Source organism: Hyperolius riggenbachi, chromosome 1 (genome assembly GCF_040937935.1).
Source record: "Hyperolius riggenbachi isolate aHypRig1 chromosome 1, aHypRig1.pri, whole genome shotgun sequence".
NCBI classification, from domain to species: Eukaryota; Metazoa; Chordata; class Amphibia; order Anura; family Hyperoliidae; genus Hyperolius; species Hyperolius riggenbachi.
The window spans coordinates 646,404,411-646,419,125 of record NC_090646.1 but is presented as its reverse complement, the minus strand read 5'-3'; the positions used below and the strand labels follow the sequence as shown (position 1 = coordinate 646,419,125).

The 14,715-nt window shown below is 46.7% G+C and overlaps 1 protein-coding gene across 2 annotated transcripts in view; it reads right to left on the bottom strand.

The window, feature by feature from the left end:
• MYO5B (myosin VB) overlaps positions 1-14,715 on the bottom strand; it is a 337,992-nt gene that overhangs the window by 18,178 nt on the left and 305,099 nt on the right. Inside the window, exons 30-35 of one of the 2 annotated variants that reach the window (XM_068251374.1) lie at positions 14,037-14,114; positions 11,984-12,182; positions 9,850-9,943; positions 6,901-7,044; positions 4,508-4,659; positions 2,581-2,670 (exon numbers count right to left, since the gene is read on the bottom strand). In XM_068251374.1, the coding sequence (XP_068107475.1) occupies positions 2,581-2,670; positions 4,508-4,659; positions 6,901-7,044; positions 9,850-9,943; positions 11,984-12,182; positions 14,037-14,114 (757 nt within the window). The remainder of the gene's footprint in view (positions 1-2,580; positions 2,671-4,507; positions 4,660-6,900; positions 7,045-9,849; positions 9,944-11,983; positions 12,183-14,036; positions 14,115-14,715) is intronic. The other variant, XM_068251375.1, reaches the window with a different exon arrangement.

The window sequence follows — 14,715 nt, the reverse complement described above, 5'->3', positions numbered from 1 at the left end:
TAGGGGCCGCAGGTGTGAGCATCTGAGAATGGTAGTGTTCTGAGTAGGGGCTGCAGGTGTGAGCATCTGAGAATGGCAGTGTCCTGAGTAGGGGCTGCAGGTGTGAGCATCTGAGAATGGTAGTGTCCTGAGTAGGGGCCGCAGGTGTGAGCATCTGAGAATGGTAGTGTTCTGAGTAGGGGCTGCAGGTGTGAGCATCTGAGAATGGTAGTGTTCTGAGTAGAGGCCGCAGGTGTGAGCATCTGAGAATGGCAGTGTCCTGAGTAGGGGCTGCAGGTGTGAGCATCTGAGAATGGTAGTGACCTGGGTAGGGGCTGCAGGTGTGAGCATCTGAGAATGGTAGTGTCCTGAGTAGGGGCTGCAGGTGTAAGCATCTGAGAATGGTAGTGTCCTGGGTAGGGGCCGCAGGTGTGAGCATCTGAGAATGGTAGTGTCCTGAGTAGGGGCCGCAGGTGTGAGCATCTGAGAATGGTAGTGTTCTGAGTAGGGGCTGCAGGTGTGAGCATCTGAGAATGGTAGTGTCCTGAGTAGGGGCCGCAGGTGTGAGCATCTGAGAATGGTAGTGTCCTGAGTAGGGGCTGCAGGTGTAAGCATCTGAGAATGGTAGTGTCCTGAGTAGGGGCTGCAGGTGTGAGCATCTGAGAATGGTAGTGTCCTGAGTAGGGGCTGCAGGTGTGAGCATCTGAGAATGGTAGTGTCCTGAGTAGGGGCAGCAGGTGTAAGCATCTGAGAATGGTAGTGTCCTGAGTAGGGGCTGCAGGTGTGAGCATCTGAGAATGGTAGAGTCCTGGGTAGGGGCCACAGGTGTGAGCATCTGAGAATGGTAGTGTCCTGAGTAGGGGCTGCAGTTGTGAGCATCTGAGAATGGTAGTGCCCTGAGTAGGGGCTGCAGTTGTGAGCATCTGAGAATGGTAGAGTCCTGAGTAGGGGCCGCAGGTGTGAGCATCTGAGAATGGTAGTGTCCTGAGTAGGGGCTGCAGTTGTGAGCATCTGAGAATGGTAGAGTCCTGAGTAGGGGCCGCAGGTGTGAGCATCTGAGAATGGTAGAGTCCTGAGTAGGGGCCGCAGGTGTGAGCATCTGAGAATGGTAGAGTCCTGGGTAGGGGCCGCAGGTGTGAGCATCTGAGAATGGTAGAGTCCTGAGTAGGGGCTGCAGGTGTGAGCATCTGAGAATGGCAGTGTCCTGAGTAGTGGCTGCAGGTTGTGAGCATCTGAGAATGGTAGAGTCCTGAGTAGGGGCTGCAGGTGTGAGCATCTGAGAATGGTAGAGTCCTGAGTAGGGGCTGCAGGTGTGAGCATCTGAGAATGGTAGAGTCCTGAGTAGGGGCTGCAGGTGTGAGCATCTGAGAATGGCAGTGTCCTGAGTAGGGGCTGCAGGTGTGAGCATCTGAGAATGGCAGTGTCCTGAGTAGGGGCTGCAGGTGTGAGCATCTGAGAATGGCAGTGTCCTGAGTAGGGGCTGCAGGTGTGAGCATCTGAGAATGGCAGTGTCCTGAGTAGGTGCTGCAGGTGTGAGCATCTGAGAATGGTAGAGTCCTGAGTAGGGGCTGCAGGTGTGAGCATCTGAGAATGGTAGAGTCCTGAGTAGGGGCTGCAGGTGTGAGCATCTGAGAATGACAGTGTCCTGAGTAGGGGCTGCAGGTGTGAGCATCTGAGAATGGCAGTGTCCTGAGTAGGGGCTGCAGGTGTGAGCATCTGAGAATGGCAGTGTCCTGAGTAGGGGCTGCAGGTGTGAGCATCTGAGAATGGCAGTGTCCTGAGTAGGGGCTGCAGGTGTGAGCATCTAAGAATGGTAGAGTCCTGAGTAGGGGCTGCAGGTGTGAGCATCTGAGAATGGTAGAGTCCTGAGTAGGGGCTGCAGGTGTGAGCATCTGAGAATGGTAGAGCCCTAAGTAGGGGCTGCAGGTGTGAGCATCTGAGAATGGCAGTGTCCTGAGTAGGGGCTGCAGGTGTGAGCATCTGAGAATGGTAGCGTTCTGAGTAGGGGCTGCAGGTGTGAGCATCTGAGAATGGTAGAGTCCTGGGTAGGGGCCGCAGGTGTGAGCATCTGAGAATGGTAGAGTCCTGAGTAGGGGCTGCAGGTGTGAGCATCTGAGAATGGCAGTGTCCTGAGTAGGGGCTGCAGGTGTGAGCATCTGAGAATGGTAAAGTCCTGAGTAGGGGCTGCAGGTGTGAGCATCTGAGAATGGTAGAGCCCTGAGTAGGGGCTGCAGGTGTGAGCATCTGAGAATGGTAGTGTCCTGAGTAGGGGCTGCAGGTGTGAGCATCTGAGAATGGTAGAGTCCTGAGTAGGGGCTGCAGGTGTGAGCATCTGAGAATGGTAGTGTCCTGAGTAGGGGCTGCAGGTGTGAGCATCTGAGAATGGTAAAGTCCTGGGTAGGGGCTGCAGGTGTGAGCATCTGAGAATGGTAGTGTCCTGGGTAGGGGCTGCAGGTGTGAGCATCTGAGAATGGTAGTGTCCTGGGTAGGGGCTGCAGGTGTGAGCATCTGAGAATGGTAGAGTCCTGGGTAGGGGCTGCAGGTGTGAGCATCTGAGAATGGTAGAGCCCTGGGTAGGGGTGTCAGGGAGGGCACACTTACCTCATCTCCGCTGTATTGCTTCAGACAATGGAGGAGACGGCTGGAGTTGGCGAGCCAGAAGGATGTGATCTGGAAATCGTCATTGTGTTTCTGTCAAGAATGAAGCCACAGTTTAGCTATCAGGAACACTGCACAGGAATACCCAGAATCCTCCAATGCACCAAGGCTTAAGCCTCCGACACATGCTAGAGACGGTTCTTAGGCGAGGCAGTCTCTGCTGAGAATCTAGCATAAGAATGGGAGTACGTGTTGCGACACCACCGCGTGATTTAGGCCTCGGGTGGTAATTTGAATTACTGATATTTTACTATATACTGACCTAGCACCCATTCTCACATTGACCTACCCTTCTAGTGCCTAATACTAACCCCACCTCCCACTGAAGCTAACCTCCCCCTGCTAGTGACAAACACTAACTTTCCATCCTAATGCCTAACACAAGTCCCCCCCCCCCCCCCCCCACCAAGCCTAAAGCTAACCTCCCCTTTCTAGTGTATAACACTAACCTCCCCTCCTAATGCCTAACACAAGCCCAAAACACACACACCTAAAGCTAACCTCCACCTCCGAGTACCTAACATTAACCTCCCCTACTAATGCCTAACACAAGTCCCAACCCCTGCCTAAAGCTAACCCCCCAACCTAGTGCACGACACTGACCTCTCCTCCTAATGCCTAACACAAACCCCCACCTAATGCTTAAACCTAACCTCCCCTCATAGTGCCTAACACTAACCTTACATCCTAGTGAATATCACAACCCCCCCCCCCCTCTCCATGCCTAAAGCTAACCTTCCCTCCAAGTGTCTACTAACAGTAACCCTCCCCAACCCAATGCCTAACACTAACCACCCCCTTCTAGTGCCTAACACTAACTCTGGCGTCTAAGCTACCACCATTTGCAGCCGCACACAACAGATTACCAGTAACTCTGATAGTTCTGATCAGAGTAGCCCAGGGGCGTAGCAATAGGGGTTGCAGAGGTAGCGACCGCATCGGGGCCCTTGGGCCAGAGGGGCCCTGAAGGGCCCTCCCTCAACTACAGTATTAGCTCTCTATTGATCCTGTGCTCATAATAATCACTTCTATAGATACTTTGAATAGTGGTAATCATTAGCGATCTGTTTCCCATCCCCTTCTTGCACCTCAGACACTGTAGTTGCCATTGGCAGGTTTTGGTGCGCCGTATCAATTGTTATGTATAGAGTGCTTGGGGGGGCCCCCAATGTAAAACTTGCATCGGGGCCCACAGCTCATTAGCTACGCCACTGGAGTAGCCGATCGGCAGTAATCAGGTGCCCAACTCACTGCCTAGGCGCCTGATTACTGCTAATTGGCAAAGACGTCTATTAGAGGCCAGCCAATCCCTGCGCCCAGTGCATCTGATCTGGAAGTATGGTGGCCCCAATGTGTGTTGTCTTTTCAATCTATTTTTGATCTAGAATGAGTACAAGGCTTAAACTTACAGTTCAGCGTTGTCATTTTCTCTATTCTGTTTCAATCTGACAACCCATTAGTAATGCTTGCGCTATACCACGTATTTCCAAGATATGGATGCCACTCTCAGTATGACCAAATCACTGCCAGTCTTAAGATTCCTCTGCCGAACTGCATTGTAGGGGAAATTGGTTTGGAGAAGTATCAGCTGCAGTTGTAGATACCAAGGGGATTATAGAGAAAATGCACCTATGGATTTGTGTGGTATTTCAGCAGAGCACTATGAAGCCACCTGGATTATATATTTAAGGCAGCAAAATCCAGGCCCCATCTGAATAGCAGAAGACAATACCTTGGCTGCATGTTGGCAGCGGTACATGTGGCCACTTCTAATGACTCCTGTGGTTCCCAGGCCCTGCATGTAGTCATGGTTCACCATTCAGCATAGTCTGGGAAACCCCTTGTATACAGTCAGCCATTTTGCTTTTACCTTTAGCTGTTTCTTGATGCCGTTGATGGTGGAGGTGAGGAGTGAGTGCACTTTCTGGTCATCATTGATGTAGTCGGCATGCCTGATGCACATGAATAGGATGTAGGCAGGCAGGCAGGGCACCGTCGCTGAGATCAGGTCAAGCTTCAGGTCTGTAGGGAATAAAGTCATTGTAACACCATGTCATAGTAGCCAAGGCCAAAGTCTACCTATATTTAAAATGACTGTGATAGCACTGTGCTAGAGTACTGAAAGTGATTCTGTAGTGGGTAACGTTGTAAAAGTAAGGCTGCACACTGAGTACCATAACCACACCAAAAATATTGAGTATTCATAGTTGTACAAGTCCGCATAGTTATAGGAGCATCCCTCTGTTGACTAGACTACCAACTTCCTGCCCCAGTCCAACTCCCACCCAAGTACTACGTGACCTTGGTACAGAGACCAGGAAATGACATCAACAGAGAGCTGGAGGAGATGACAGGAAGTGGCAGGGATAGGTGGAGATATGGGATTGTTAAGAATAGGAGTGGCTGTTTGGGGGCGAGGGATAATGCCCAATGTATTTATTTTGCTTTGAAAGGTGGGGATGTTGCCCAATGTGTTTTATTTTATTGGGGGGGGGGGGGGGGGAGGATGCTGATGTGTTATTGGGGAAATACTGCCTTAAAGCCCATACCCTGTACACAATCGGCATTGTTGATTGTCTTAAGGCCCATACCCACCAGAAGGTTTTCACATCGGATCGTTAATAGCAAACCAACATTTGTGCGATATCGCGTAACATTGTTTACGTTAAACAATGTTCACCGACAGCCAATTACAAGCGATAATCATTCTCTTTGAATGACCATCGTGATGGATCCGATCGTGGACGCTCGTTTCCGATCTCCATTGGATCCTATGCTAATTACGGAAGATGGATCAGGGATTCATGGCATCTTTCTTCCCCGCTGAGCCTCGGTGGTAAGTATTTAGCTTAATGTTTTTGTTATTTTTGGGGGGTGTTACAGAGTTTATTTACGTGTTTTTGGGAAGTTTACACTGCCCTATTATGTCATTTTGATATTTTGCTTGGGGGAAAATGCTGTTTAAGTGTTTTTCTGTGGGGAACAATGAGCAAAACCACTTGTTATATCAGTCCTTTTGATCTTTAGATTTTATCCCACTATTAGAACTGGATCTGTCCCTCCATATCTATGGATTTGATAAATCTGGACTGTGCTATTGTGAACAGTAACAGTGACAGCCTTACAGCTTGATACTGTCTCATGGTAAGCCTAAAAGTGGATCTGAGATGAAAAACTAACTATAACAAGTAACTTGTCTACATATCGTATCTAAAGTTTAGATTAGTTTAGTTTACACAGCAAATCTAGCTGCAAACAGCTTTAATAGAATATGATTGATTATTCCTGTGATACAATGACAGCAGCCATGTTGTTTGTAAACATTACAGAGAGGCAGGCTTATCTGCATCTTGAGCAAAAAAACCTAATCCCCCCTCCTCCTCCATCCTCCCCTCTGCCTCTGAAATCTCTGGATAGTAACACCTCCTCCTGCCCAGACTGAGCTCCCATGAGCCCTTGCTACTGTCTTAAAGTGCCTTGGCTCTCTGAAAACCTGTGGGCGTGGCTTCTTTAGTTTATAGGGAATTAGAGTATTAAGACAAAAAACAAAAAGTATTTGGCTTGAGGAATGCCCTATAAACAATGGGTAAGGAACATAATTATGCAATGAGTAAAAGTTCATCTCGGGTCCACTTTTTAAAAGGAAGGTTCAGGCAGCGCTTAAAAAAATAAATATCCAAATCCACTTACCTGGGGCTTCCTCCAGCCCGTGGCAGCCAGGCTGTGCCCTCGGCGCCGCTCCGCAGGCTCCCGGTGGTCTCCGGTGGCGAGCCCGACCTGGCCAGGCCAGCTGCCAGGTCGGGCTTCTTCTGCGCTTCACAATGCGTGTCATTGGTGCGAGTTGACGTCATCCGACGTCCTCCGGGCTGTACTGCGCAGGCGCAGAACTACTAATGACGCATTGTGGAACGCAGAAGAAGCCCGACCTGGCAGCCGGCCTGGCCAGCCACCGGGAGCCTGCGGAGCGGCGCCGAGGGCACAGCCTGGCTGCCATGGGCTGGAGGAAGCCCCAGGTAAGTGGATTTGGATATCTTTTTTTTTTAAGCGCTGCCTGAACCTTCCCTTTAAGTAACACTTATACCCAAGTGCTGAAAAAGATCTGCAAAGGGGTGCAGAGTGACAAGTTAAATGACGAGGGAAATGAGAGAACACTTTAGAAGCAGTGGGACAGCACAGCAGTAGGAGCACAGCTTTCATGCTGAGATCAGCTGGTCTGCTATCAGTACACAGTGCACAGAGGAACAGCCTTTACTGTAATCTGACCTAATATCAGGTTCCTGATGAGAAGGGGCTCATCCTCCTTGTAATACTCCAGCATGCCCTGGAAGTCCTTCTCGATGCGTTGGACAGTCACTTGCCGGGTGAGCTCCGGATGCTTCCTCTCTGGCTGGATGATCTCGGCAGTACCTGCGTAGAAAGAGGCAACAACATTACAGGCCTGAAATAAGAAGGACATCAATAAAAATCTCACCTGATCCTGCAAAACTACACTGGATTTATTTATACACTGTCTGCCTGAGTCATATCAGATCACAGTGAGGGTTCTTGTAAGGTCAGTGAATCGGTAGTTGCATAGCTGTGGTTATGTGCTGCTGATTCTGCAGCAAAATAAAAATATTACTAATAAAATTAAAGAGGATCTGTAACATAAAAAGATCCCCTGGGGGGTACTCACCTCGGGTGGGGGAAGCCTCCGGATCCTAATGAGGCTTCCCACGCCGTCCTCCATCCGTCAGGGGTCTCGCTGCAGCCCTCCGTGGAGTCCGGGCAGCGGTGACGTCATTATTTACCTTCCTGGCTCCAGCGCAGGCGCTCTGACGGCTGTCGGCTCCGAACTACACGGAAATACCCGATCGCCGTCGGGTCTGCTCTACTGCGCAGGCGCAAGTTTCCGGCGCCTGCGCAGTAGAGCGGACCCGACTGAGATCGGGTATTTCCGTGTAGTTCGGAACGGAAAGCCTCCACAGCGCCCCCCGCTGGAGCCAGCAAAGGTAAATATTAAACTAACAGTCGGCACAGTCGCCGGCTGTTCGGAGGGCTGCGGAGAGACCCCCGTGGGACAGAGGACGGCGTGGGAAGCCTCATTAGGATCCGGAGGCTTCCCCCACCCGAGGTGAGTACCCCCCAGGGGATCTTTTTAATGTTACAGAGTCTCTTTAAGCTGTGCGGGAATCATTAAAACACTATCTGCACAGTGTTTGTATGTTCCTCGGTCTGTGTGGGTTTCCAAACCCCAAAAATATACAGATACGTTAATTGGATTTTCCATAAAAATTGGCCCCTACACCAGTGGTTCTTAACCTGTGTTCGATTGAACCCCAGAGGTCAGGTGAGTCAGTCTCAGGGGTTCGGCAGCTAAAAAAAAAAAAAAATCAGTTAAGGGTGCAGAAAACAGTGGTAGTAGAAAATATTTATTGGTAAATTTAACAATATTCTACTACTTAAAGAGACACTGAAGCGAGAATAAATCTCGCTTCAGTGCTTATACTCAGCAGGGGCATGTGTGCCCCTGCTAAAACGCCGATATCCCGCGGCTAAACGGGGGACCCTTACCCCCCAAATCCCCCCCTGCAAAATCAACGACCAACTTGGTCGTAGATTTTGCTGCTGTTGAGGCAGGGCTAACGGCTGCAGCCCTGCCTCTCAGCGCCGTCTATCAGCGGCGCAACGCCGCCTCACCCCCGCCCCTCTCAGCGAAGGAAGACTGAGAGGGGCGGAGGAGAGGCGGAGATACGCGCTGACAGACGCGCGTGAGGCAGGGCTGCGGCCATTAGCCATGCCTCAATGCGGAAGTGATCCCCCGCTGCACGGCGGGGATTTGGGAGGTAAGGGACCCCCGTTTAGCCGTGGGATAGCAGGGCACACGTGCCCCTGCTGAATATAAGCACTGAAGCAAGATTTATTCTCGCTTCAGTGTCTCTTTAACTGATAAAGTGAAATATCAGTAACATTTTCAGACATTCCACTATGACCTAACCTCTCCCTACTCTCACAAAGAACCCTCCCCTGGTGGGTAACTACTAAACCCCCCTCCCCGGACAACTAATAACTCTCCCCAAGTGGGCAACTAATAACCCCCCGGCAGGCAACTTATAACACTCCGGCCATCTAATAACTCCCCCCTGGTGGGTGCCTAGACCCCCGCCCCCAGTGGACAATCCACCTTATCCCCCCTCTAAATCCCCCCCCCCCCCACACACACACATGCACGCTAAACCTCTGCAACAAAAATGGCCGTTAACTAGCCAAAAACATTTTATTTTTGCAACTAGGAAGGGTTTTGTGAATGCACATATGAAACTTGCGTTCTGTACCTCACATATAGTTAAAGCGGTTTAAAACTCTGACAAAATTTTCAACAAAAATGTGTTTTCCTACTTTTTATAACCCGTACAATTATCATATTTGCTTTTGTGCACAAGTATTATTATTCATTTAGACATTATAACTTCCCAAAGTTCAGTTAATTTAATTTTAAAGCTGCTGGTGCATAACTGTTGTCATTCTGTTGTGAATGCAGCCACCAGTGATTTCTGACCTGTGTTTCACCCCAGGACTCATCAGCTGAAGTCCTGCACAGCCAGAGAAGGTTTACATAAATGTATCAAGTAAAGAATTTGTACACAAGATAAGCTTAACAGCAGTTCGGATGCGGGTTCTCCCTGCAGAACAAAGAGTCAGCCCTGTGGTGTAACCCCTTGAATGCTGTTTTACTTAAAAACAAACAAACATTGTGTTAGTATATTATATGCTGTAAATAATCTTTTAGAGCAAAGAAGAAATTCTGGGTTATATTGCGCTTTAAATTAAGAGCCACTGTGCTAGACTATAGGCGGGATTAGATTGTGAGCCCCTCTGAGAGACAGTTAGTGACACCACTATATGCTCTGTAAAGCACTGAAGAAGATGTTGGCGCTATATAAATAAATACTACATTTTATTTCCCGGTTGGATTCGATGGACATATGTCTTTTTTCAACCCAAATAACTAGGTACTATGTAATGTATAAAAAGCCTCAGTTGAAGCACGTCAGGTAGCAGAGCAAATTCACTTAGGATGCTTGCTTCCGAAGAGCAGGCCATTTGTAATAAATTCAGGCTGGAATGTAAAGATCACGCATGATTTCTGATCTTCTGCAAATCAAAGAACTTTAGTAAATCTCGGCCCTCAGATGTTTGGGCATCAGTCCACTCTGCACTGGAGCATCCTACCTTCCACCTCCTGCACCTTCTTCAGATAAACCTTCAGCTGCTTCTTCAGCTTCTTCTCGTTCTTCTCTGACTTCTCCAACAATTCTTTCAGGTCCTGTTTAGAAAGGTCCATCAGACTGAATTTTTTACATTAAAATGGACATACCACAACCAAAACCACAATTGACGTAAATCCACAGGACTGTTTTTCATCTATCCAAAATGCAGTAGTAATTTGAAGAGAATCCGAAATGAGAGCAACAAGGACAACCAAGTCCTAGGACTAGTGTTGCTTTTCAAATTCAGGTTATTGAAATTTGGAAACCCAAATTAGCCCGGGACCACACTTCATGTTACTCACGTGAAGTACATTGTGAAGTGCAAATAATCGAGCTGTCCCCGACCCTGTCCACATGTCGGGGTACTGAAATGTGGTGGCAGGTAATTTGAGTTTCTGATTTTCAACAACCTGAATTCGAACAGCAACTCTACCCAGGATTAAGTTATCTGTCATCTTTCAATAAATTAAAGAGTGCTTCCAAGGTCTTCTTGGCGCTAGTCTACTTTGGGGGACCCAGCAGGAAACCTCATAAGGGGCAGTTGTCCAACCACAGCACCCTCTACAGCACAAAGCACTGTGATTGACTGAATAGTGTGGGAGTAGTTTACCACAACCTATAGGAAACCTAGAAGTTAAAGGGTGCTGTCCACCCAATCACTGTAGCTAAATTTCCCTATGAGGTTTTAGTTTACTGGGTCCTCTAAAGTAGACTAAGTCCCCTAAGTAGTCTTCTCCACATGTAAAACATGTCACATAAACTAATCACATTAATATACTCCAGAAGACCCTCTGTGCATTAGTTTGACATGAACGCTAGTTCACCCAGGTTTCGTACTGCATGTACCATGAGCAGTACACAAATCCACCAAAAGATAAAGTTAATTCAGGTAGAATGCTGCACCTCCCAACTCTCAGCAAGTTCCCGTTTCTCAGTCCACATCAAGCCTGAGATGCTTTCAAAGCTTCATCTTCTTCCACTTTACAAGTCTTCTCAGTAATCCCTCAGAACAAAATCAGACACAGAGATCATATTGAACATTGGGTTCCACTATGTCTATGTTTGTGGAAGTTATTGTGAAGACTTGTGAAGTGGAATAAAATTTCAAGGAGTACCTACTGAGCATGCATTGGGTGCCGGGTGGTGCCGCTAGTAGTAAAATACTTGTAATTTAGATTACCGATATTTTTAGAGCATTACCCGACACCCATTCTTACTTGTACCCTCTGCTGTATATGCCTAACACTCCCACCTATATTGCATTGTTTTAAATGTTGGAATCAAAATATAACTTTTTAATCTGAATTAGATGACCTGACTAATAAATTTAAAAAAATCCTCCTCATATGGAACAAACTATATGATCTTAAAGGGGCACTATGGCGAAAAATTGTAAAATTTAAAATATGTGCAGACATAAACAAATAAGAAGTACGTTTTTTTTTTCCAGAGTAAAATGAGCCATAAATTACTTTTCTCCTATGTTGCTGTCACTTACAGTAGGCAGTAGAAATCTGATAGAAGTGACAGGTTTTGGACTAGTCCATCTCTTCATAGGGGATTCTCAGCAAGGCTTTTATTCTGTATAAAGATATTCCCTAAAAAGGATTTAAATAATGATGCTGGCCAGCCTCCCTGCTCACTACACAATTTTTTGGCATTTGGACAGAGCAACTGCCATTCACTAAATGCTTTTGAAAATAAATACATCCCTGAGAATCCCCTATGAACAGATGGACTAGTCCAAAACCTGTCACTTCTGTCAGATTTCTACTACCTACTGTAAGTGACAGCAACATAGGAGAAAAGTAATTTATGGCTCATTTTACTCTGGAAAAAAATTACTTCTTATTTGTATATGTTTGAACATATTTTACATTTAAATTTTTTTCGCCTAGGGCCCCTTTAACCCCGATAAATAATCCCAAGTAGGCTTCTGTATAAGATTAGCACTTTGTATGGGGAGTGGGGATACAATTTGATCGAATACAAGGTTTAGACTTCAGCAGTGGGTAATACCCTATGGTTCTCTTTTCTAAGAAAAGGATTTATGACTCAAGAGAATGAGTGCACATGGTGGCTATCACAGCACTTACCAGGTTCTCATTGGTGAGTCGGGTGATTTCTTGTTGAAGCCCGAACTCCACCTGCGCCTCCGGAGACAGCTGCATGGCCTGCAGGTAGACCTGCTGCTGCTTGTCAAGCTCCTCCTTCAGTGCCTCAATCTGAGAAGTCAATGCCTCCATCTCATCTTCATGCTGCCTGCTCTGAGCCTGCAGCTGAGCCTCCAAGAGCCTGCAGAATGGACCATGAGATAAAGACGTCAGAGATGTCAACTCTCAAAGAGAAACTAAAGCTGCTCATACATTTCTCGATTATCCACCGATTAAGTGATCGACTTTATTTAGCAATCGCAAACAGTGTGGTTGATCAAAAGTCGATTGACATGTGGCCTGCACACTGCAAGTGCGATCCTGTGTAATTGTCCTTCACTATTCGAGCTGAATGACATTATGCCTCCATACTCTAAATACAAAAAACAATTATGTGTCGACTGAAATTATGTTAATAGTAGCCGATTCCGTCAGGATCGACCAATAATTTCCATTATGCCCGATCGAGTAAACTGGTCGATTTGACCAAATATCGGCCTATTTCCACCGCAGAACATAATCAACTCTCCCCCAATCCAATAATATGATCTAATCGAAAGGTGGATCGAGCAGGAAATTCAAGTAATGTATGAGCACCTTAAGCACCTACAAGTAACTCAGCTGATGCAGAATGGCAGAGCCGACACCTGAACCTCCAGGAATCAGCAGGACATGAATATGCAGATGGTGTAAATCCCCTAAATGTCAAATAATGAAGAGACAGGTAACTCTGCTGGTGAAGAACAGTAGAGCCGGAGGATGTAGCTTCAGAAATCAGCAGGACAAGGGCACGCAGATGTTAGGGAACTTACGACCAGCTAATAAAGAGGAACTAAGCCAACAGGTAACCCAGCTGGTATAGACTTTTGGAGCCATCAGATGGGCCTACATAAATCAGCAGGACATGGAGATGTAAAAGACCTAAATGTCAACTGGTGAAGAGGAACTAAACATACAGGTAACCGTCCTTCTGCAAAAGTGGATCCGGAGGATAAATCTTTACAAACCAGCAGGACATGGACAGGCAGCAGATGTAAAAGAACCAAAAGTAAACTGGAGAAGAGCAACTAAATCTAACACAGCAGCAGTTGACTGGCGGAGAGGAACTAAATCTACAAGGAAAGCCACATACACACGCTCAACAGTGGTCTTTTATGCAGCACAATTGTTGAACAACTTTTGTTGTGAAACAAGCTGAAACAGCTAAAAAAAAGTATTTTGCTATTGTTCAAAAAGCTGATAAGACTGATAAGAAGTCAATCCAAGTTATTCAACAATTGTGCTGCATAAAAATACCGCTGTTGAGCGTGTGTATGGGGCTTAACTCAGCTCAAATGGTGGAGCCAGCAGCTAAACTTCCAGAAATCAAGAGGACATAGAAGCGCAGATGTGAGAAAAGTCAACAAATGAAGGGGAACGAAGCCAACTGGTAACTAAACGGATGTAGAATGGTGCAGGAGGAGGAATCTCCAGAAATCATCAGTATGTGGACAGGCATATGTAAAACAATCAAGGGTCAACTGGTGAAGAAATCTAAATCTATGAATTACTCAGCTGGTGTAGAATGGTGAAGCCAACTAAGCTTCCATAAATCAGAGGGACATAGATATGCAGATTTGTGACAAATCACACTGGGGTCACTTATTGGTGTGTGAGGACTGTGTGACATCTGACGACATTGGGTTACGCTATGATGTGTGTTTGCCTTTGAAACCAACATGACTGTTTCCCATAATCCTCTGCTGCTGTAGACTCGGGCTGCTGCAGTTCTACCACAGGCTGCTAAACCACAGTAGCATAACTTCAACACTTCTGTAGACCAGGTGTAGATGTGACACCCACTATTGGGTTCCATGCCCAATATTATGAAAAGTCTCATGACACATGACCACGGACAGTCAGTTATTAGACCAGAAGTAATATGAATAGGCTGAATGATGTAACAGATGAAGAGGCAGTCAAAAGGGTAGAGGGAGAAAGAAAAAGAAAGAACAACCTGGCCACTTGTTTTAAACCTTGATAAGCAAGGCCCAGCTCCCCATCTTCATTCAGATACCCCCAGTCCTCAGTCTTTCTAGAGAGAAAGGGCAGAAACAGAAGGAAACAGAAGAAAGATTGGAGAGAACGACATCAAACAGAAGACAAAAGAAAGACTATTAGTTCCCAAACACTCTAACCAGGCAATAACTCGCAATACTCCTTCCCCCAGAGCAGTCACTACAGAGTGACCCCACACCTTGGACATAAGGCTCCGCCCCTCCCAATACAATACCAGCCACACTCCATATGAGTAGGCTGCAGCCATATTCATGACCCAATGCCATACTTACACATTCTGGGGTTACCTAAACTAAACCTGAAGCGAATAAAAACATATGTAATGAATTGTATGCGTAGTACGGATAATGAATAGAACATTCGTAGTTATATAGCTTTTTTTTTTTTTTTTTTTTAGAACATTGCATCATACTGTCACAGTTGCAGTTTTAAAACCACATTCTGTCTTTTAAAGGGAACCAGAGACAAAGCACCCTTGTGTATTTTACCATATATATCAGTAAGAACATTAAAGAAAACACTTAATATGCTCTCTGTTTCATCCTCACTGCTAAAAGTGTCTGTTATCAGCTGTGATAAGAATCCCGGACTGAGCATTTAGTCTGGCTTTGCAGGGA